Source organism: Puma concolor, chromosome E1 (genome assembly GCF_028749965.1).
Source record: "Puma concolor isolate L17-30 chromosome E1, mPumCon1.1.hap2, whole genome shotgun sequence".
Classification (NCBI taxonomy): Eukaryota; Metazoa; Chordata; class Mammalia; order Carnivora; family Felidae; genus Puma; species Puma concolor.
Window position 1 is genome coordinate 14,770,065 of NC_141680.1, and position 24,365 is coordinate 14,794,429.

The 24,365-nt window shown below is 46.4% G+C and overlaps 1 protein-coding gene and 1 non-coding gene across 3 annotated transcripts in view; one reads left to right on the plus strand and one right to left on the minus strand.

Moving 5' to 3' along the window:
* Nucleotides 1-17,479, minus strand: part of RAP1GAP2 (RAP1 GTPase activating protein 2) — a 227,885-nt gene extending 210,406 nt beyond the window's left edge. For both annotated transcript variants that reach the window (XR_015243925.1, XM_086686312.1), the window contains exons 1-2: nucleotides 17,415-17,479; nucleotides 3,565-3,681 (exon numbers count right to left, since the gene is read on the minus strand). Coding sequence is in view for 1 of the 2 variants with exons in the window: in XM_086686312.1 (XP_086542438.1) it covers nucleotides 3,565-3,681; nucleotides 17,415-17,464 (167 nt within the window). In the remaining variant the exon portion in view is untranslated. The remainder of the gene's footprint in view (nucleotides 1-3,564; nucleotides 3,682-17,414) is intronic.
* Nucleotides 17,480-21,882: 4,403 nt separating this feature from the next.
* LOC112855879 (U1 spliceosomal RNA) lies at nucleotides 21,883-22,046 on the plus strand. The gene has a single exon (XR_003223058.1). It is a non-coding gene; the product is annotated as a U1 spliceosomal RNA (small nuclear RNA).
* Nucleotides 22,047-24,365: the final 2,319 nt, after the last annotated feature.

Below are 24,365 nucleotides of genomic sequence, written 5' to 3' on the forward strand. Positions count from 1 at the left end.
GAACAGCAGGACATTCCCTCCCCTGCCCTGGACTCTACCCTGAGCTCTTGCAGCCCCCAGATGCAAGCATTTTCTTAAAACCTAAATCATGGGGCCATATCCAAGCTTCTAGTCAATTGGAACCATGATTCCCATGTCTCCCTCCCAAGTATAGACAGGATTGGAGGCCAAAACGGATTTCTCCTTCATCCCTGTTAAACTGTACCTACTAGCCTTGGACCTAGAATCCAACCTCCAGGGCATTTTGGGTCCCAGTTCTGCCATCTTGCCTGTTGGGATGGTGCCTGGGGTTCGTGCCATCAGCAATGTCACCACCTCTCCATATCCTTCCTCACCAACCCACTCATAAACACGTGGAGCAGGACTCAGCCAATGGCAACCCACTCATCAAACTCAGAACTACAGTCTTCTACTCCACCACCCAACCTACTTTCTAGTCTAGAAAACTAATCAGAAAAGTGAATAAGCTTTCCCCAGCAGGATGGGTTCCCAGGGAATTCATTTGCTCTTCTTTTTCCAAGAGCCACCAAACCATCTCTCTAATAATTTTTGTAAATGTTTATTTATTTTTGAGAGAGAGACAGACAGACAAACAGAATGCAAGCGGGTGAGGGCAGAGAGAGAGGGAGACACAGAATCCGAAGTAGGTCAGCACAGAGCCCGACACGCAGCTCGAACCCATGGACCATGAGATCATGACCTGAGCCGAAGTCAGAAGTCAGATGCTTACCTAACTGAGCGACCCAGCTGCCCCCAAACCATCTCTCTAAAACCAGACTCAGGGAGGGGGGCACCTGGGTGGCTCAGTCAGTTAAGTGTCTGAGTTTTGGTTTTGGTTTCAACTCAGGCCATCTCACCTTTCTTGAGTTCAAGCCCCACATCAGGTCCTGTGCTGACATCTCGGAGCCTGCTTGGGCTTCTCTCTCTCTCTCTCTCTCTCTCTCTCTCTCTCTCTCTCTCCCCCCCCCCCCCACCCCTGCTTGTGTGCTCTCATGTGCACATGCGCATGTGTTCTCTTTTTCTTCCTCTCAAAATAAACGTTTAAAATTTTTAAATAAAAACAAATAAATAATAAAAACAGACTCTGACATGTGACCAGGACAGATGCCGAGTTCCTTATTTATGGTTTCTGGATTTAATTCCTCTTGGCAAGGATAGAAATTATCTTAGCTAGCTCCTGCCTTGGGACACATGCCTTATTCTCTGAGAGGCAGTGTGCATAGTGGTTATAGGCACTGCAAATTGCTGTTATTTAACCCCTGTGCCTCAGTTTCGTCATCCGAGATATGGGGAGAACAATGGTACTTAAAGCCTAGCATTGTCAGGAAGACGAAACCAATTTATTCTTATAAAGCATTTACAACATGACACATAATAAGCACTCAAAAAATTAACTATTAATATTCTGTCACAAAAATTAGTATAATCACAGAGTATGGCAGCCTCCTCTTCAACGCCTCTGGGGTGCAGGCTTCCCAAGTATGAAAGCTGAATTTATTTCAAATGGCTTCATCCTGTCTTATGACTGTTGCCCTCCTCCCAGGACTCAGCTCTACTCCTGTGACTCTCAAATGAATTCTTGTTCTTTGGCTCAGCAGATGGAGCAGCTCTGTCAGCCTCAGACCACCTGCATGGGCAGGTGCTCCCACCCTCCACTTCCTCCCTTGCTATTACCTTGGGCAGGTGCAGCTGGCCCACCTGCCATGGGGCTGGCCTCTCCCAGCCTTCCTGCAGGCTCAGAGCCTGCATAGCGCTCATTTGTCATCCCCCCAGTGCCTGTTTAATGAACTCCTTCTCTGAAACAGGACGTCAAGGGGGCGCCTGGGCGGCTCAGTCAGTTAAGCGTCCGCCTTCGGCTCAGGTCATGACCTCGTGGTTTGTGGGTTCGAGCCCCGCGTGGGGCTCTGTGCTGACAGCTCAGAGCCTGGAGCCTGCTTCAGATTCTGTGTCTCCCTCTCTCTCTGCCCCTTCCCTGCTCATGCTCTGTCTCTCTTTCTCTCTCAAAAATAAATAAGCATTAAGAAAAAGATTGAAACAGGACGTCAGGATAGGGTGGAGAACAAGCCGAAAAAGGCCCTGCCCCCATAAAGCTTACATTCCGGGGGATGGGGTCATGGACAAGGAACAAATAGACAAAGAAGATCATGTCAGATGGCGGCAAGAGCTTTGAAGGAAAGGTGAGAAGGTGAGGGAGAAGCTACCCCATGTCAGATGGCGAATGGCACGCGATAGGGTTTTGCGTGTTGCCTACAAGTGAATCCGACCATGTGCCCTTCATGTCCACGTGTCACTAGCACACTCCCAGGGCAGCCACACCAGCCTCTTTCTTTTTCCCTGCAAGCATTCACAGTTACACACTCAGAATTTCATTTCGGCACCCTTCCCAACAGCCTTGCCTCAAGCTCTAGAGGACGTTCTGTCTTTCCTCTACATTATTTGAAATCCACCCTCTGGTGTCCAGGGCACTTGTCTGACTATCCGTTCCCTGACTACCAAGAGTTCCCCTTTCCCAGGGCTCCTGTCACTCTCACATCATCATCCAATTAATTCTTCCTACAGAGTATCAGATCCAGATCCAGAGTACCCAGCCACCTCACTGTTTCCTGAACCTTCTGAAATCTCGAGGAGACGAGAAGGAGCAGATGCACTTAGCTGAATAGGATTCCTGGCAGATATCTGGGAGGCGAAGTCTCCATGGACTCAATCTTATTCCTGGGGTGGCTGGAGAGCAGCCGTACAGCATCACCCCCGTTCTCTTGTTAGCCAGCCCATGACAGGCCCCCCCAAAGACATCACCTCCACTCCTCTTTCACTTAAACCACCCCTGGGAGGTGAGGCCTGCTCACCCTTGACTGTGAGGGTCCTGCGAAGTAAGGAGCTAGCGCAAAGAGGTCTTGAGGGGGAAAGTGGAAGAAAGGCTCAGGATCGGGTCTCCCAGAGGCCTTGGGTAGGGGTGAGGCTGCAGCAGGGCTACCCAGGATCTCTGCTGAGACTGCTAATGCTGGTCACACCTGTCCACAGTGCGGTGAAGAGTGGGCAGGGGCCTGGGAGCAGGAATCTGGACCAGGAAAAGCCCTATTGGCCGAGAGTCAGGCTCCCGGCTGGATGCCCTGACAAGGGGAAGGAAGAGACAAGGGAGGCAGGGCTGGTTCCACCCACCGAGGTCAGAGATGGGGTGGGGAGGCAGCCCAGCAAATTGCCCACCACTCTCAGGAACCCACTGACCCCAGGCCTTAGGAATCTCTGCAGACATCATTTCACTTGAGACTCATGATCTTCCTGATAGAAGACAGGGAATGCAGGATCATACCCATTTTACAGAGGAGAAAGCAGAGGCAGTGAGCTGCCTGAAATCACTCAGTGCCTTCTAGGCTGAACAAGCACCCAGACTGACAAACTCCTTCCAGAACCCTGGGAGGCTTCTCTACCACTGAGGACAGTGGTTCCCCACTGCAGATTTATGGACCGGTGTAGAGCTGGCTGCACTAAGTATCACCTTTGGGGGCGGGGATGGGGGGGTTGGACCCAGCCACAGAGTGAGGGTAAGGGCTGTGGTCCCTTTACCTGGAGGGAGACTCAAGGTCAGCGCGGCTGAGGATGCGATGCTGCTGAGGGCTGTAGAGCCACTGGAAGGCTGTCAGTGTCCTCTCCTCGATTCGGAACCGACCTTCCTGCACGTACCTGCAGGCAGGACAGGAGAGAGTGAGGAGATGGGCAGGCAGGGCTCCACAGAGCTTCTTGGGGAAATTGACTCTGCTTGCTGGAAAAAGACAGATAAAGGGCACCTGTCCCCAAATCTCCCCCCTGTTCATCTGCCAGAAAGCTCTATTTCCAGAAGGCCACTGTTAGAATACCCTGAAGAGGAAGGAGCTATGGGGCTTCAACTTAAGAGATGGAAAAGCTTTATAAAAGTTAGCTGTCTCGGGGTGCCCGAGTGGCTCAGTCAGTTAAGCGTACAACTCTTGATCTTGGCTCAGATCGTGATCTCACAGTTCCTGGGATCAAGGCCCCCATCCGGCTCTGTGCTGACAGTAGGAGCCTGCTTGGGATTCTGTCTCTCCCTGTTTCTGCTCCTCTCTCCATCTCTCTCTCTTTCTCAAAATAAATAAATAAACTCTCTCTCTCTCTCTCTCTCTCTCTCTCTCTCTCTCTATATATATATATATATATATATATATATATATATATATCTGCCCCTCCTCTGCTCATGCTCTGTCTCTCTCTGTCTCTCAAAAATTAAAAATTAAAAAAAAAAGTGTGCAGTCATTAAAAATGAGGGCATCCTCTGTGCACTATCATGCAAAGATCTTCAAGGTACATTGTTTTTCTTTTTATATTTTCTCTCATTCCATAGATTGCATTTAAAAAATTGGGTGGGGAGGGCACCTGGGTGACTCAGTTGGTTAAGCATCCGACTTCAGCTCAGGCCATGATCTCACAGTTCATGAGTTTGAGCCCCACGTCAGGCTCTGCGCTGACAGCTCAGAGGCTGGAGTCTGCTTCAGATTCTGTGTCTCTGTCTCCCTCTGCTCTTCCCCTGTTCACGCTCTGCCTCTCTCTCTCTCTCTCTCTCTCTCTCTCTCCCTCAAGCATAAAAAGAGAGAGAGAGAGCATGAGTGGGGGAGAGGAAGAAAGAGAGAGGGGGAGACACAGAATCTGAAGCAGGCTTCGGGCTCCAAGCTCTCAGCAGAGAGCCTGATGCGGGGCTCGAACTGATGAATCACAAGACCATGACCTGAGCTGAAATCAGACGCTTAACCGACTGAGCCACCCAGGCGCCCTATAGGTTGCATTTTTTAATTCTTTTGCTGCACAGAGACGCCACATTTTCTTTTCTTTTCTTTAACTTTTTTTTGTATTTATTTTGAGAGAGAGAACATAAGGAGGGGAGGGGCAGAGAGAGAGAGAGACAGACAGAATACCAAGCAGGCTCCGAGATGTCCAGGCAGAGCCCAATGCAGGGCCCAAACTCACAAACTGTGAGATCATGAGATGAGCCCCAAGATATATGGTGAAGAGAAAAAAATCAAGTGTGGAAATAGCAGTATGGGGGCACCTGGGTGACTCAGGTGGTTAAGCATCTTCTGCTCAGGTCATGATCTCACGGTTCATGAGTTTGAGTCCCACATCTGGCTCCTTGCTGAGTGCAGAGCCTGCTTCAGATTCTCTCTCTCCCTCTCTTTCTGCCCTGCTCTCCCTCCCTCTCTCTCTCTCTCTCTAATAAATAAACTTGAAAAAAAAGAAATAGCAGTATGTATAATTTATGTTAAAAGTGGGGAGGGAATAAAATATGAATTCATATTTGTTTATCTTTAAAATTTTTTTTTAAGTTTATTTATTTTTGAGACAGAGAGAGACAGAGCATGAACGGGGGAGGGTCAGAGAGAGAGGGAGACACAGAATCCGAAACAGGCTCCAGGCTCTGAGCTGTCAGCACAGAGCCCGACGCGGGGCTCGAACTCACGGACCGCGAGATTGTGACCTGAGCTGAAGTCGGACGCTCAACCGACTGAGCCACCCAGGCGCCCCTGTTTATCTTTATATGTAGAAACTCTGAAAACACAAGAGCTAATAAGAATAGTTACCTCAGTGGGGAGGAGGGAGAACTTGGTAAATGCAGGCATGGGAGAGTGACTTTTAACAACATATGTTTTCATACAGAAGAGGTATGGCATATTCCAGATGGGGTGTGTGTGTATGAGAGAGAGGGAGAGAGAGAAACTACAAACTACACCAAGTGCTATGAAAAAACAACCATGGGGCACCTGGGTGGCTCAGTCAGTTAAGGGTCCAATTCTTGATTTCTGATCAGGTGATGATCTCACCATTGTGGGATGGAGCTCCGGGTCTGGCTCCACACTGGGTGGAGCCACTCCCTCTCTCTCTGTCTCTCCCCACCTCTAAAAAAAAAAAAAAAAAAAAAAAAAAAACTCAATTGTGCAGCTGCTGTGATTCTGCCCAGTGAATGGGACACAGGCTATTCGCTGGGGGAGCGGAGCCCCCAGAAGGCAGGGTGCTGGAGAGCAGAGGGCTCGTATTGCTCCTGGACCTCCCACATCAGAGCATCTGTCTCCTTTCACTCTCTTCAACACGATCTGTTGGGCATTTGGGGAAGATCATCCAGGCTAGTGGGTGGAAAATGGCAGGGCTGTCAGGTCCAGATGGGACCGTGGTGGCTTGTACAGGGACACAGTGTTGGAGACGGAGGGAGGACCCTTCAGTGAGCTAAAGAGGCAGTGTTGGCTGGGCCTGGTGGCGGGCTGGACAAGGGTGAAGTGGGGGACAGGCAGCACAGTTGTTCCCAGTTCCGGGTTTGTGAAGGCAGTTGGCACTAAACAAGAACAGATTTGGGAGGGAAGATCATGACATCAGTTTGGAACATGACCTTCCTTTGTGATACGCTTCCTGCCCCAAGATGACTCCCCTCTTATAAAACCTGTTCAAAACTTGGTTCCTCCAGGAAGCCCACCCTGATTAATCCCATCCTATTCCGATGACAAGTTTCTGTGCCTTTCCCCACCCTTGGGCTCCTCGGCGACGTCCCCTCACTTCCAGGCTGATAGACCATGACAGGGCTGTCCTTGACCCCACCAAGCACACACAGGTCCCCAGGCGGAGGGAGAAGTAGACCCACTCAGGACCCATCCCCACCCAAGCTCTCTCCTCATCCACCACTCGCCTGAGCCTCTATGTGGAATACAAACCACCTCAGCTACCACGAGTCCCAGATGCCTCGTCTGTAAAATGGGAGTAACAATAACACCCACTTTAAAGGGTTGTTGCAAAGATTAAATGAAAAATGTTCGGGAAGTCCTCGTCACGTGATCGTCTTTATCACCTTCCCTCCCCACTATCCTCATCGGCCGTCACCAAGTCACAGGTCTTACATGCTTTACGTACGACAGACAAACCCACACCCTCTAAGCCTCACATCAAACCCCTTGGAATGGGGGCAGCTGGGTGGCTCAGTGGGTTAAGCATCCAACTTGAACTGGGCTCAGGTCATGATCTCAGGTTCATGGGATCAAGCCCCGTGTCAGACTCTGCACTGAAAGCATGGAGCCTGCTTGGGATTCTGTCCTCCCTCTCTCTCAGTCCCTTCCCTGTTCATGTGGGATTTCTCTCTCTCTCTCTCTCTCTCTCTCTCTCTCTCTCTCTCTCTCCCCCCTCAAAAGAAATAAATTAATTTTTAAAATAAAAAAAAAAAAACCTTGGAATGGGTTGATCCCATTTTAGAGATAAGGAAGAAGAGGCCAGGGGAGAGAAGTGAACTTGCCCAAGGTCACACATGCAGGAAACAGCAGAGGCTGGCCTTCCTTGTCAGCTCATGGCATCCAGTGTCCTCCTAACCAGTCCCTTCCACGTACATAGGGTCTCTCCCTCCCCCATACCAGCCCCCACTTCCCGACACAGACCTTGTTAGCTCTTTCCCTGCCCAAAAATGTTAGTGCCTCCCCAATGCATTCAGGTATCTTCCAAACTGTTCACCCAAGAGCCCAATCTCTCCCCCACTTTGTTCTCTTCCAGTCTTTCCTACTGTATCATGCCACCACCCCCACATTTACATGTATGGGCCTCCATGTTCTTCATCTGTTTGTCCTTCTCCAAACATGTCCTGCCTGTTCTTTTTTTTTTTTTTAATGTTTATTTGTTTTCGAGAGAGAGAGAGAGAGAGAGCAGGGGAGGGGCAGAGAGAGAGGGAGACACAGAATCCAAAGCAGGCTCCAGGCTCTGAGCTGTCAGCACAGAGCCCGACGCGGGGCTCGAACCCATGAACTGTGAGATCATGACCTGAGCCAAAGTCGGACGCTTAACCGACAGGCGCCCCCGTCCTGGCTGTTCTTACCTCAGAGCCTTGGCTCAGGCTGTGCTCTGACTTTAACTGCCCTCCCTCCATCTCTAACCCAGACCTGCCCACCTTGCCTCAACTCCTCACACCACACTGCCTCTAAGGATCTGTCCCCGGTCCTCTAACCAGAATGCAGGATCCAGGGCTCCAGGGAGGCCCTGCTTAACCTCGATCACAACACTGCGCTCTGCCCACCTGTACCTGCATTATTTATGTGCCTGTCTGTCTCCTGCTAAGTGTAAAGACTGTGTCTGATCATCTCTGAAATTCCCGTAACATCCTCTCCCCAAAGCCAAGCCTGCAAAGTCACAACAGCAACAGTGATCTACGCATTACATCCTTGGGGAGCTTCCTTCACAGAATGCTCGGACACGGATCATCTCTATTAACGAATCCAATTTGTTAACTTGGCATATTTGCTGTATTGGACCACACCGACTAAATAGAAGCAAAAACAGAACACTCCCATCCCCACATGTATCCCCTATTAAGCTGCCATGTACCTGAAATTCTGTTGAACTGAATCCTGGAGGAGATTAAATACTGCAGAGGCTCAACCCTGTAAGTCACTTTCAACCGCTGCTCAAACTTCTGAGCAGCTTCTGAACCAGCTTCTCAGATTATCCCTGGGAGAGTAAGAGTCAAGAGCCCTGGGCACAGTCAGGGACAAGTGGAAGGGAATGAGTGGAGGAAGGGTAAGAGTGGCTGGGAGAAACAGGCCCCAGGTGGTGGGGGTGGGGTGACACCTTCAAGAGGATGTGACCCATCACCAAAAGAGAAAGAGGCCAGGCACCTTACAGGTTAAGCCTATTTTTTCAGTTCAACACCCGGGTAGGTCAGGCAGCTATTGAAATCTGAGCCTTGCCGACGTGAGGCTAAGCGAAAGAAGCCAGTCACAAAAGACCACAGACTGTATGATTCCATTTATGTGAAATGTCCAGAATAAGCAAATCCATAGAAACAGAAAGTAGATTCGTGTTGCTTAAGGCTGGGAGTGGGTAGAAGGGGTGAGACGGGAGTTGGAAGGGGATGGAGATGATGGAGAAGTGCTAATGGCTGGAGGGTTTCTTTCCGGGGAGATGAAAATGTTCTAAAATTGACTATGGTGAGGGTTGCACAATTCTGTGAAATACTAAAAACCATTGAATTTTACACATTCAGTGGGTGAGTTGTAGGATATGTGCATTCTATTTTAATAAAGATCTTATTAAAAAAAAAATCCATGAGTGCACTGACATAAATGATTAATAAAAAAATAAATAAATAAATAAATGGGGGAAAGAGGCAAATCTTCCATGCAGAAGAATTCCAAACAATATACATAAAAACTCAGCCCTCCAGGGAACAGACCACAACTCCACTCTACTTAAATGTGAACTTCACATAGTAACTTCCTTCCAGCTTACTCTATGGGAAGGGGGAGGGGAAACTGTAACCTTCCAGCAGCGAAGCCCAGCAAACACTAGCTCAGCCAGGTGACCAAAGTCAATGTCCACAGTGATAAATCATGTTGATTGTATGTACCCTTAATATGATGTGATGAAATGGCACCCCATCCCTGTGGTCCTTCTCCCAGAAATTCACAACCCCTAATTATGAAGGTTTTTCTCTAATCATGAGAAAACTATCAGTCAAATTCCAATTGACGGACGTTCTGCAAAAAGATCAGTACTTCCCAAAATTGCCAAGGTCATCAAAAACAAGGAGAGTCTGAGAAACTGTCCCAGCCAACAGGAGCTTAAGGAGACATGACAAGTAAAGGTAATGCAGTGTCCAGATGGGGCCCTAGAACAGAAAAAGGACATTAAGGGAAAACTAAGGAATCTGAATAATTTAGGGATTTTAGTTCATAATACTATCAATATTGGTTCATTAGTGTAACAATGTATCACACTCATGTAAGATGCTCAGGGGAAACTGAGTGTAGGGTGTATGGGAACTCTCTGTACATCTTTTCAATTTTTCTGTAAATCTAAAATTGTGCTAAAATATAAAACTTGCAGGGGCGCCTGGGTGGCTCAGTCGGTTAAGCGGCCAACTTCGGCTCAGGTCATGGTCTCGCGGTCCATGAGTTCAAGCCCCGTGTCAGGCTCTGTGCTGACAGCTCAGAGCCTGGAGCCTGCTTCAGATTCTGTGTCTCCCTCTCTCTGACCCTCCCCCGTTCATGCTCTGTCTCTCTCTGTCTCAAAAATAAATAAACGTTAAAAAAAATTTTTTAATAAAAAATAAAAAATAAATAAAATATAAAACTTGCCAAAAAAAAAAAAAAAACTAATTCCCATGATAAACAAAGAGCTTTTACAGATCAACATGAAAAAAATTATTTAATGAGCAAACCAGTAGAAGGGGAAAAAAAGGCCAAGGAAATGAATGAATAGTTTACAAAAGTAGAAACACAAAAGGCCAATAAACATGAAAAAAAAGGAATTTTAAAGCAATGAAAAGTACAAGAACAAGAGAGAATATTCTTTCACTGGTGAGACCAGCCAAGACTTAAAAGTCTGTTAATTCCCAGTGTGAGCAAAGTTGTGCGGAAAGTGGGATCTCACACATCACTGCAGATAATATAAAATGGCAGTTTCTTTGGAGGTCAGCTTGGCAGGATCTTTCATAATGTGCACATGCTTCTACTCTGTAATTTCACTTTATTTATTTATTTTTTTTTTTACCGTTTACTTTTGAGAGAGAGCGAGACAGAGCACAACTGGGGGAGGGGCAGAGAGAGAGGGAGACACAATCGGAAGCAGGCTCCAAGCTCTGAGCTGTCAGCACAGAGCCCGATGGGGGGCTTGGACTCCTGAACTGTGAGATCATCACCTCAGCTGAAGCTGGATGCTTAACCCACAGAGCCACCCAGGTGCCCCTGAAATTTTACTTTGAAAAGTATATGCAACCATTACCTCTGCACATGTTTTTACGGAATAGGTTTAAAGTGTCTAATATCAAAATGTTCAAAATACCATAAAAGGTCATCAACAGAAGCTGGGTAGAGAAATTATGGTCCAATTTATAGTGGAATACTCTGTAGCCAGTACAAAGAACATTGTCAGTGCGCACGGCACCACCTCTCAATGACTTACACAGCCTTAGCTTCAAAGCTTAGCTCCCTCCCCGACTCTAAGGCCCCACCATCAGAAACTGGGCAGGGCCCAGCACAGGCTCTCAGACATAATGGGAATGCTGAAAAGCATACATATTTAACAACCTGTGCTGATAAACCCAAGCAAATTCTCATTTCAATTTTGGTGCTTTATGGAGAGTTTGGAGGAAAGTCCAATGGAAGAGGGCTATTCTGAAAAGGTAAATGAACATGAGGATATTTTTTTATATATACCGATCATTATAATATCATGCAGAGTATTTTCACTGCCCTAAAAATCCTCTGTGCTCTGCCTACTCATCCCCCCCCCCACCCACACTGCACACACAAAACCGCAGGCAACCACTTATCTTTTTACTGTCTCTTTAGTTTTGCCTTAGAATGTCACAGAGTTGGATGGGGCACCTGGGTGGCTCAGTCGGTTAAGCGTCCGACTTCAGCTCAGGTCACGATCTCGCGGTCCGTGAGTTCGAGCCCCGCGTCGGGCTCTGGGCTGATGGCTCAGAGCCTGGAGCCTGCTTCCGATTCTGTGTCTCCCTCTCTCTCTGCCCCTCCCCCGTTCATGCTCTGTCTCTCTCTCTCTCTCAAAAATAAATAAACATTAAAATAAAAAACATTAAATAAAATTAAAAAAAAAAAAGAATGTCACAGAGTTGGAATCATACAGCATGCAGCTGCTTTCCCTTAGTTATATGTATTTATGGTCCCTCCACGTCTTTTCATGGCTTGATGGCTCATATCTCCTTAGTGCAGAATGATGTTCTATTGTCTGGCTGTACCAGTTCATTTATCCATTCACCTACTGAAGAACACCCTGGTTGAAGCCAAGTTTTAGCAACTATGAATAAAGATGATACAAAGATCCATGTACAGGTATTTGTGTGGACATAAGTTTTCAGCTCCTCTGGGTAAATACTGAGGAGTGTGATTGTTCGATCATACGGTAAGACTATGCTTTGGGAACGCAAGCTGGTGCAGCCACTCTGGAAAACAGTATGGAGGTTCCTCAAAAAACTAAAAATCGAACTACCCTACGACCCAGCAATTGCACTACTAGGCATTTATCCAAGGGATACAGGTGTGCTGTTTCGAAGGGACACATGCACCCCCATGTTTATAGCAGCACTATCAACAATAGCCAAAGTATGGAAAGAGCCCAAATGTCCATCGATGGATGAATGGATAAAGAAAATGTGGTATATATATATATATATATATATATATATATATATATATACATACATACAGTGGAGTATTATTCGGCAATCAAAAAGAATGAAATCTTGCCATTTGCAACTACGTGGATGGAACTGGAGGATATTATGCTAAGTGAAGTTAGTCAGTTAGAGAAAGACAAAATCATATGAGTTCACTCATATGAGGACTTTAAGAGACAAAACAGATGAACATAGGGGCGCCTGGGTGGCGCAGTCGGTTAAGCGTCCGACTTCAGCCAGGTCACGATCTCGCGGTCTGTGAGTTCGAGCCCCGCGTCAGGCTCTGGGCTGATGGCTCAGAGCCTGGAGCCTGTTTCCGATTCTGTGTCTCCCTCTCTCTCTGCCCCTCCCCCGTTCATGCTCTGTCTCTCTCTGTCCCAGAAATAAATAAACGTTGAAAAAAAAAATGTTAAAAAAAAAAAAAAACAGATGAACATAAGGGAAGGGAAGCAAAAATAATTTTAAAACAGGGAGGGATACAAAACAGAAGAGACTCATAAATGTGGAGAACAAACAGGGGGTTGCTGGAGGGGTTGTGGGAGGGAGGATGGGCTAAATGGGGAAGGGGCACTAAGGAATCTACTCCTGAAATCATTGTTGCACTATATGCTAACTAATTTGGGTGTAAATTTAAAAAAAAATAAAAATAAAATTAAAAAAAAAGAAAAGGAAAAAAATAAAAATAAAAAGTTGATTCTCAGGCAAAAAAAAAAAAAAGAGTATGCTTAATTTTGTAACAAACCACCAAACCATCTTCCAAAGTACCCATCTTGCATTCCCACCAGCAATTTTTGAGGTTCCCTGTTACTCCTCATCCTCACCAGCGGTTGGCGTCACAAATATTCCAGCATTTGGTGAGCCTAACAAGTATGCAGTACAGGGTGCCTGGGTGGCTCAGTGGGCTAAGCGTCTGACTTCAGCTCAGGTCGTGATCTCATGGTTTGTGAGTTTGAGCCCCACGTCAGGCTCTGTGCCGACAGCTCAGAGCCTGGGTCCTGCTCCGGATTCTGTGTCTCCCTCTCTCTCTGCCCCTCCTAGCTTGTGCTCTGTGTGTCTCTCTCTCAAAAGTAAATAAACATTTTTAAAATTAAAAAAAAAACTGAGCAGTAATATCAATTTAAGCCACTATTTTTTTTTAAAGCATACATTTCAACAGATTATTGATATGGTTTTTGAAATATCCTAATTCTCAAAAGATTCTAATTCTCCCACAAACCTGAACTTGGTAATTTACCGCAGTTAGACCTTAAACGATGATTCCACCTTTTCATTTTTAAAAAGCATTTGAAGCATCTTATTTTTTTAAAGAACCACTAAAGTCTCACCCCATATTCTGTGGTTATTTAGGTGTGTCTATACTCTTATGTCCCGTGAACACATGAAAAGATTAACCAATCTGAACAGCAGGAAAAATTTTATTACCAAGTTGTTCAATAGCTCTACAGATGCATTTATTTCCTATGGAACTGGTACAAGACTATACCAATAGCTTAGGATATGAATGTGTTTGTATCTCTTTTTTTTTTCTAATTAGTTGTTTGAATCCTCCTTAACCTCTATTATTATAAGGTTTCATATCTTGCTTTTGAATGCTCCAAAAACCCCAGAGCCTTACTTAGTTCTGCTTCTGAAATACCAGATGTAGAGAACTGTAGACAGCAGCCCTCTATTGCTCTTCCTCCCTGCACCACAAGGTGGCACTGTTGAATGCCAGTCCTGCACAGCCCCATGGACAAGTAAACTGCAGCGGGAAGGTCTTTGTTCTGTTATCTGCTGTTTCTGCAGTGGTGTCCCACACTTGGGCTCCAAAGTTGGCTCCCTTGGCTCATGTTCAGACGTTATTCCCCCAGTGAGACCTTGAGCAGCATCCACCAGCTTCCAGGTGTTGAGCCTGAATCATTCACTATTTAGACTCCCAAGTTTTTCTAGGTAAGCATTATGGACTGAGTGTTTGTGTCCCCATCCCCATCCCCTCACCCCCGCCTCAAATTCATATATTGAGGCCCTTCCCCCCAATAAACTATATGAAGGATAGGAATTTTGTGGAACTAAGGTTGAGTAGGGCCCTGATCCAATAGGATCCGAGTCCTTAGAAGAAAAGACACCAGAGAGCTTGTGTGCTCTCTCATCATGTTGAGGACACAGTGAGAAGGCAGCCATCTGTGAGCCAGGAAGAGGGCTCTCACCAGAGCCTGACCATGCTGGCACCCTGATCTTGGACTTCTGAGAAAATAAATGTCTATTGTTTAAGCCACCCAGTCTGTGGTGTTTTCTCTCTCTCCCTCTCTTCTTTTCTTTTTTTTTTTTTTTTTTTTTTTTTTTGTTGAATTTATAAATAAATTAAAAAGGGCACTTCTGGGGCGCCTGGGTGGCGCAGTCGGTTAAGCATCCGACTTCAGCCAGGTCACGATCTCGCGGTCCGTGAGTTCAAGCCCCGCGTCAGGCTCTGGGCTGATGGCTCAGAGCCTGGAGCCTGTTTCCGATTCTGTGTCTCTCTCTCTCTCTGCCCCTCCCCCGTTCATGCTCTGTCTCTCTCTGTCCCAAAAATAAATAAACGTTGAAAAAAAATTAAAAAAAAAAGGGCACTTCTTATATTTAACATATTAACATTTAGCCTGTTTTGTGTAAATATTGTTATCCAGTTTCTAGTTTGCCTTTTCAACATTATTGTGGGTTTGCATGAGTTTTTGTTGCCCAATAATTTACCATTCATCACCCTCTCTACCACTCAAAATTCTGTGGTTGGGGTAGAACTGACCCCAGCCCTCAGTGTCCTAAGTGGGCACACGACCCAGCCCGGCTAATGTGTGCAGTCCATCTCCCTGCCGACGGTGATTGGCTCAGGGGTGGTCATGCAAGGAAAGTCAGGCCAATGAGATGACATCCTGAGACTTTGGCTGGAACTACTGAGAAAGGAGAGCTTTTTCCATGAGGGTTGCTAACCTGAGAGCTGCCTACAGCTGCTGATAGCCAACTTGCCTCCACAAGAGAAAAAAAGCAAAACAGAGGAAAGCAGAGGAACAAAGAGCATAGAGCATTATTTGGTGACATTTGTGCACCTAAGAGCAGTTGTGCCTGAAACGTGAAAAGTCCCTGGACTTCTCAGTTCTGTGAGCCAATAAATCCCCTTTTTCTCTTAAACCTATTTGAGTGGAGCAAACTAACTCAATCCTGGGACCAGGGGCCAAGGCTGGCCATATTGGGAGCGTGCCATGATGATCAGAGTGTGTCTTCCCCTAAGAGTGCTCCCTGCCAAGATGCCCGACCATTCAAGTCATATCTTCAGGAACTTTTCACGGCAATGAGCTTTTACCTGGGGGTGAAAGGCAACCCAAAACCTAACTAGGGCACTAACAATAATCAATAATTAATGCATCATCAGGTTCAGCCCAAGATCCAACCCAACCAAGCAGTACCAAGGCAGAGAAGCAAAGAGATTTAGAGCAGGAATCCAAGCTCTGCCCCTTTTATTTATTTTTTTTAAATTTTTTTTAACGTTTATTTATTTTTGAGACAGAGAGAGACAGAGCATGAACGGGGGAGGGTCAGAGAGAGGGAGACACAGAATCTGAAACAGGCTCCAGGCTCTGAGCTGTCAGCACAGAGCCCGACGCGGGTCTTGAACTCACGGACCGTGAGATCATGACCGGAGCCGAAGTCGGCCGCTTAACCGACTGAGCCACCCAGGCACCCCCAAGCTCTGCCCCTTTTAAACTTCCTATTTCCTCCTGGGTGAAGCAGGGAAAGAATTAAACTAAGCAAACTGATCTGGGAGGCCCTGGAATTCTAGAGTGGTGCCTCTTTTCCAGGGAGAGGACACTGGGTAACTGCCAGCTCTCCACCAACTCTTCAAACAGATTAACTCTACTTTGATTTATGTATTGGGGTTTCATTTGAAAATTAACCTGCCAAATAATAATCTTGACTATTTGGACTTTGATTTTTAGAATCCTCCCCGAGCAGAGGTGGCCTGAGCAGGCTGGAAACCCAATGCCCCCCTCCCGTCCGGACCTGCTAGGATTTTCTGACAAGGTGAACTTGGATGTATGGCCAGGCTGGGTGGGACGGGTGATCCAGAAAATAAGCAAAACAGAGGAGCGGTTAACCCCCTGGGCAAGAACTGCATACAAACCCTGACTCGTGGGCTTGTTTGCTGGGTGGTCTTGACTAACCACTTTCCTTCTCCAAGCTTCAGTTTCCTCATCTGTGAAATGAGGGTGCTAGTACCTTCCTCTGAGTATCACTGTGAACAGTCACTGCAACACCTGGGTCCTGGAGCCAGCAGGAAGCGTTTAGGACGCCCAGGTTGTTATTGCTGATGACATTATTGCTATTTGTGTTCCTGCTACAAAACATACCGTGTGCCATGTGTCAGAACGTTACTTCAGAGATGGCCCTGGTCCTGATGCGGGTGGGATGATGTGGGGTGAGGAGGGTCCCGGCCAGACACGCTCCTTTGTTTCTCGAGTCCTCCCCAGAGCAGGGGTGGGCTGAGCAGGCTGCCTTGCATTCTAACGCCCGCTAAGCAGAGGTCGGGCCTCTGGCTGAAGCAGCAGCCGTCAACATTCGGACACAGGCCCAACCCGGGTGACTCCCGGTGATGCGTCTGAAACCCGCTCAGCCTGCAGTCAGGTAACCTGATACCCAAAGGCCTAGGCAGGACTGCGGTGAGGGTAGGGGCAACCACCCACCTACACAGGGATCTCGGTCCTCACCTCCGACGCCCCCATCTCCAAGCCCCCAACCCCAATGCCGCCCCCTCAGAGATCCCTGTGTAGGTGGACAGGGGCATCTCCTTGAACAGGGGAGCTGAGGGCTGTGCGTTGTGCCCCCTGGGGCCCAATTCCGCGACCCGACCAAAGCAGCGGAAATGGAGGCAGGCAGGGGACCCCCCATTGCACAAATCGGAAAGCAGAGGTGGGGGAAAGGGAAGGAGGAAAACCCTGCCTATGAGCCTGTGGAAGGAGGAGCGGGGTCCCTCCAAAGCCTGACGTCAGGGACAGGGTCCCCGGTCCCAGCGCCCATCTCTCTGGAGAGCCGCAAAGACCCCGCGCGGGGACGCGGGATGCTTACGAGCGGGCAATCCTTGCGCCGCTCCGTAAACCCGGCCCCGCCGCCTCAGCTCGAGAAGAAACTTTGGGCCGGCGCCCCATTCCTTCCCGCGCCCAGCCGGACCTCGGGGCGCAGGGCGCGCGGGTTCCCGCCCGCACCAGGCCCGCGCCCCTCTCCGCCCCCGGCGCCCACTCACCAGCGCACCAGCTGCCAGCGCTTCTCCCCCGGCGCCCGGCGGCCCGCCATGCCTCGTCCGGCCGCCCGGCCGGCCGCCCGCTCCCTGCCCGCCGCGGGCCGCTGGGCGGAGGCGACTCCCGCTGCCGCAGGCCAGTGCCGAGGGCGCGCTCTCGGGCGCGGGGCGCTGGGCGCGGCGCGGGTCCCGGCGGGCGGGGCGAGACGCGCCCCGGCCTGGAGCCCCGGCCGTGCGGCCCCGCGGCCCCGCCCCTGGAGCCGACTCGGGCTGGAGCTGCGCACTCCTGCGCCGCAGCGGCCGAGGCCACAGCCCGCCGGTGCCCAAGAGCCGGGTTTCTTTGGAGCACTGCGCGAGGAGTCAGGTTCTCAGAGTTCTGCGAGGGAAACCGGGATCGCCGTGACGAGGCCTCTCTCGTGTATGACACCTGCTCTACCTTCCCAGAAAGTTATGCATAAAAAATTAAATTACTCTGCACACATAAAACTGGTGTGCCCTACAGATTACTAAAAAATTTTAAAGGGACGGTAGTTCGCACACACACACACACACACACACACACACATACACACAAAATAAAGTGACAGTAGTTAAAACAGTAAGGCATTGGCCGGCAGGCTGCCCCGCTCCAGGACCAGCTCCACGCAGGCTTCAAGCTACTTCCGCCCCTGGAGATCTTCATTCCTGGAGTTGAGCAGAGACCAGTCTGGCCCACAACATGGTAAAAGCATGCTTCTCAAGCTAGTTTGAAAGAGCTGAGTTTCAGAAATGTTTATAAATGTACAGGTTGTCTGCACATGTCACGTCCTAATTCATCTGCCTCCTATACCAGGACAACGCACAGCCTGTGTAGGAGGGAAACACGCAGAGAGGAAAACACCCGGCCTCCAGTGTGAAGATCCTGGGAGCTTGCCTACCTCTTAGGGACTGTCAGCCTTGTCTGAAGAAATGACAGGAAGCAACAGGGGATGAAGAATGTAACCGACACAGAAGCATCATGTAAAAGAAAACAGGGAAGGAAATACAGACAAGGTAAGTGGGCAGCTTGCCTTTGACCTTCAAGTGTACTATGAACCTAGCAATTGCCTTTGAGCATTCCTTCTTTAAGTTTCCCCAACATAATTAACAGAGAAACCAAGGAAACAAATAGAAGGTCTAGAAACATCCCCAAAGGTGTGTGTGTGATATATGTATTTCAAAGTGGTGGGGGAAATAGTGATGGGACAATTAGTTAACCATTTATGGGGGGTAAAGTCTCTATTTCAAATCATAAAATATAGTTCAAATGAATTATAAATGTGTGTATTAATATATATAAAGGACCAGAAAAAATATATAGTATCATCATTGTGTATTAAAGTGGGGATGGATAATTTTTCAGTTTATTTATTTATTTTGAGAGAGAGAGAGAGTAGGGTAAAGGCAGAGAGAGATGGAGAGAGAGAATCCCAAGCAGGCTCTGCGCTGGCAGCATGGACTCTGAGCAGGCTCAGTCTCACCAACCCATGAGGTCATGACCTGAGCCAAGATCTAGAGTCTGATGCTTAACCGACTGAGCCACTCACACACCCCAGGGATGGATTTTTTAAGCTTGACATCAATGTCAGATGCTATAAAGAAAGAGATCAATGGTTTTGACTAAAATAAAAATATTTAACCTTAGCAAATCACAAAAATACGATAAGCAAAATTTAAAGGCAAAATGTCAAATTTAAGTGTTTTTTTATATATTTTCTTTTTAATATTTTCTTTTTTTTATGTTTATTTATTTTTATGACAGAGAGAGACAGAGCATGAACGGGGGAGGAGCAGAGAGAGAGAGGGAGACACAGAATCTGAAACAGGCTCCAGGCTCTGAGCTGTCAGCACAGAGCCCGACGCGGGGCTTGAACTCATGGACCGTGAGATCATGACCTGAGCCGAAGTCGGATGCTTAACCGACTGAGCCACTCAGGCGCCCCCAAATTTAAGTGTTTTTAATATATATGCTTATAGGGGTACCAGGATGGCTCAGTCAGTTAAGTGTCCAACTTCAGCTCAGGTCATGATCTCACGGTTTGTGAGTTCAAGCCCCGCGTCGGGTTCTGTGCTGACAGCTCAGAGCCTGGAGCCTGCTTCGGATTCTGTGTCTCCCTCTCTCTGCCCCTCCTCCACTCACGCTCCATCTCTCTCTCTCTCTCTCAAAACTAAATAAGCGTTAATAAAATAGAATAAAATAAAATAAAATAATAAATGCCTGTATACGTTCATAATTAGCAGCATTGTTCACAATAGTGGAGGGATGGAAACAACCCAAGTTTCCATGGATGGATGAATAGATAAGCAAAATGTGGTATAGACATATAATGGAATAGTGTTCAGCCTTAAAAAGGAAGGAAATTCTGACATGTGCTACAGCAGGGATGATGCTTGAGGACATTATGCTAAGTGAAAGCAACCACTCACAAAAATACAATACTGTATGATTCCACTTATGTGGGGTACCTAAAGTAGTCACATTTATAGAGACAGAGAGTAGAGTGGTGGTTGCTAGGGTCTTGGGCTGAAGAGGAGAAGAGTGGGAAGTTAGTGTTTAACGGACAGAGAGATTCAGTTTTGCAAGATGAAAAGAATTATGGAAATTGGTAGTGGTGATGTTTGCACAACAGTGTGACTGAGCACGGAACTGTACATTCAAAAACAGTTAAGATAGCAGATTTTGTATTATGTGTACCTTACTACAATCGAAAACTAAAATATTGACAGTTTTTATTACAAAACAATTAGGAATGATGAACATTCTGGTAGGAAAATAAGTTGACATGAACAGACAATTCAGGGAAGATATATAAATAGCTAGTGGACGCATATAAAAATTGAATCCTGCTAGAACTTACGTACTCAAAAACTTAAATGCGATACCATTTTTACTTGTCAGATTTGGAACAGCTGGTTGTTGTTGTTTTTAATTATCCCACTCAGGGTTTGTATGGAGAAGGGCAGTCCTAATCATGACTGAAGTAGGAGTACAAGTTGGTCCAACTATGGAACATGACAACTTGACGGCGTGATCAAAAGCCATCAAGTGTACATGTCTCTTAACTCAATAATTTCTCTTTTTGGAATCCATCCTAAGGAGATAATTAAAAATGTGGGTGGGGAAAAAAGATCCTCTGTAGAAGACTGTCCATGGCAGCATTGTTTACAGTAGAGAAAAACTAGAAACAACACAAAAGTTCAAAAGGAGGTTAATTAAGAAGCGTGTCCATATGATGGGATATTATATAGCTACTAAGGAAAACTTTTACTGACATAAAAAAAAAAATCAATGTATATTTTAAAAGGAAAAAAATCAGGGCACCTGAGTGGCTCAGTTGGTTGAACGTCTGACTCTTGATTTCAGCTCAGGTCATGATCCCAGTGTCATGAGTTCGAGCCCTGAGTCAGGCTCCATGCTAAAATTCTCCATGCTTGAGATTCTCTCTCGTTCTCTCTCTCTCTCTCTCTCTCTCTCTCTCTCTCTCCCTCTCTCCCCCTTTGCCTCTCTCTCTCTCAAAAAAAGATAAAAGAGGGGAGCCTGGGTGGCTCAGTCGGCTGAGCGTCCGACTTCAGCTCAAGTCATGATCTCGCAGTTTGTGAGTTCAAACCCCACGTCGGGCTCTGTGCTGACAGCTCAGAGCCTGGAGCCTGCTTCGGATTCTGTGTCTCGCTCTCTCTCCGTCCCTCCCCTGCTCACGCTCTGTCTCTTTCTGTCTCAAAAATGAATAAAACATTTAAAAAAATTTTTTTAAAGATAAAAAGAAGTTACCATAAAGAACCAGTATATTAATATATTTGTTAGAAACATGTATAAGAACTATAAGAACAAAGAAAAATGTGATTTATGGATACAAAACAGATGAATATAAGGGAAAGGAAGCAAAAATAATATAAAAACAGGGAGGGGGACAAAACATAAGAGACTCTTAAATATAGAGAACAAACAGAGGGTTGCCGGAGAAGTTGTGGGAAGGGGGATAGGCTAAATGGGTAAGGGGCATAAGGAATCTACTCCTGAAATCATCGTTGCACCATGTGCTAACTTGGATGTAAATTATAAAAAATACATAAATTATAGAAAGTAAGTAAATAAAAATATAATAAAATAAAATGAATAAATTGTGTCACTACAATGGAAAAAAAGATGATTTATGTATGGGTAGCTGAAGTCATAATGATTTTTATTTTATTCTTTTTCTTATCCATCTATTCTCATTTTTCTAAATAAATAGGTACAATAAGAAAAAATGCAATAAAAGTCAATTTAAGTTCATTTATTTATTTTAAGAGAGAGAGAAAGAGAGAGACTGCACATGAGCAGGGGAAGGACAGAGAGGGGGAGAGAGAATCCCAAGCAGGCTCTCTGCTGTCAGTGCAGAGCCCATGAAAGTCACTTTTCAAATGATTAAGCTACCAGGACATTCATCACATTACTGTTTAAGAACATTAAAAACTAATATTTACCTGGCAGGGGAGATACCATGATCAGGAAGGTGGTTTTCCCAGGGCGAGGCTTATCCATTGCACTCGGGATGTGCTGACCCCTGAGATTTCCCCAAATGTGAGAAACTCGACTGCATAATTTGTGGTAGTGGGGGACTGCGTTCGCACTTTCCCCTGAAGAAAAAAAAAAGAAAAAAAAAGAACATTAAAAAGTAGAAACCACCTGATTATCAAACAATAAGAAAATGGATGCACTGTACTGTAGATCTCGCAGTTCATGAGTTCGAGCCCCACGTCGGGCTCTGTGCTGACAGCTCAGAGCCTGGAGCCTGCTTCAGATTCTGTGTCTCCCTCTCTCTCTGCCCCTCCTTTCCTCTCTCTCTCTCTCTCTCTCTCTCTCTCTCTCTCTCTCTCTCCCTCTCTGTCTCAAAAATAAATGAACATTAAAAAAAATTGTAATGCCAAATGTTAAAAGTTGTTATGACTGGGAGATATAAATGGACAAATTTGTTTTCACATATTTGCTTATCTAGAATTCCTAATTATTCTACAGTGAATGATGAGAAAACATAATTTTTTTAAATACATAGGCATTGAGTAGCAAATGAAAACATTTCCTGACCTTTAGGATATTTCCAAGTGAAAACAGCAAAATGCAAAGCAGGATATGGTGCTATATGATGATATCAGTGTCTTAAAAATAACAAACCGTGTGTGTGTGTGTGTGTGTGTGTGTACACATAGAACTTGTTAATGATGGAAAACTTTGGACAGAGAAGTTGAGGAGGAGGTTTTTGGTTTTTTAAGCATCAACATGTCCTATTTTTTTTAAGTTTATGTATCTATTTTGAGAGAGAGAGAGAGAGAGCATGCACAGGGAAAGGGCAGAAAGAGAAGAGAGAGAGAGAGAATCCCAAGTAGGCTCTGCATGGTCAGCACAGAACCTGACGCGGGGCTCCATCCCATGAACTGTGAGATCAAGACCCGAGCCCAAGTCAAGAGTTGGAAGCTTAACTGACTGAGCCACCCAGGAGCCCCTCTAAAAAGTCATTTTAAAGTAATAATTTATTTCTAACAAATAAAAGGCAAAAACTAAGTACAAATAGCCAACTATCTTTAAGAGGTTCCAAAACAATAAAGACCCTTTCGAGACATGAAAGAAAAGTTATGATCCAATGTGGTGGAAAATATCAGACAGTTATGGCATGAAAACAAGTAGGTGAGTCATCATGGGTATGAAAACACTAGAAGATAATTCACAAAAGTGACAGTAGTTGCATTAGGACCATATGATTACAGGCACATTTTTTGTTACTGTACTTATTTCCCAATCTTTCTAAAGTGTAATTCTACTACTTCTCTAATAAAACATATTGAAAAGAACTGGCTGTAGGAAGTGGTACATATAAGGCAAAATGAGGAGCATCATGTGTGATAAAAGTAATATAAAGCTAGGGAAAAATGAAGGAAAAAAGGAGCCACAGTTACACCAGATTACCAAAGAGTTTGGGAGCTAGTAGCCCAAGATCATGGAAAGTGATCTAAAATGGATGGGTTTGAGATACAGGTAGGAGAATTCCTGGGGTTCCCCTCAATGATACCTATCGGGTGAGCTCCTGAGCTCTCTGCCCTAGATGGAGGAAGATGTAGGCAAGATTGAGGCAGAGGGGATGTGTCTGAGGCAAAATTGTGGCCCGGTACACACACACACACACACACACACACACACACACACACACACACACACGGTTCATTCCTGTTGCCATGCTAGTGGTTTAGGAATAATCGAAGACTTAGGGGGCGCCTGGGTGGTTCAGTTGGTTAAATGTCCAACTTCAGCTCACTGTCTGTGAGTTCAAGCCCCGCGTCGGGCTCTGTGCTGACAGCTCAGAGCCTGGAGCCCGCTTCAGTTTCTGTGTCTCCCTCTCTCTCTGCCCCTCCCTCCCCCCTCTCTCTCTCTCAAAATAATAAATAAACATTTAAAAAAAAGAATAATCGAAGACTGAAATTCAGGGCTGAGACTTTAGGGACCATTTTATCAAAATCAGGCATTTCACCACTGAGGAGAATGGAGCCTCGCTCCAGTTTGATCTTTCATTGAGAAGGTGGGCTAAGAGGCTTACCCACATGACCTTTGGCTGGCTTTCCTATGTCAGAACTCCCCACACACCATCCCTGTGGCTGCAGAATTCTAAGGGACCCAGAATTCTAAGGACAGTATGACCAGAGTCTTTGAAGAAAAGAGCTGCCCCTGCAGCCTTGTTGCATGGAGAGGCGGTGTTGGTTCCTACCAGTGCTAGGGCACTCAGTGGGCAGTGGCCTGGCAAAGAACAGCAAATAAGACCCAAGCTGATAAGGAAGGCTGTGCCAGATATCTCATCCATCCAGAACCTTTCCCCATCTTTCTCCATCCTGCTTGGGCACCGGGGAGTCAACCTGTACAGGCAATGTCAATGGCCTCCCTTAACTCCTGGCTGCTGATTGGAATTGGCTGAA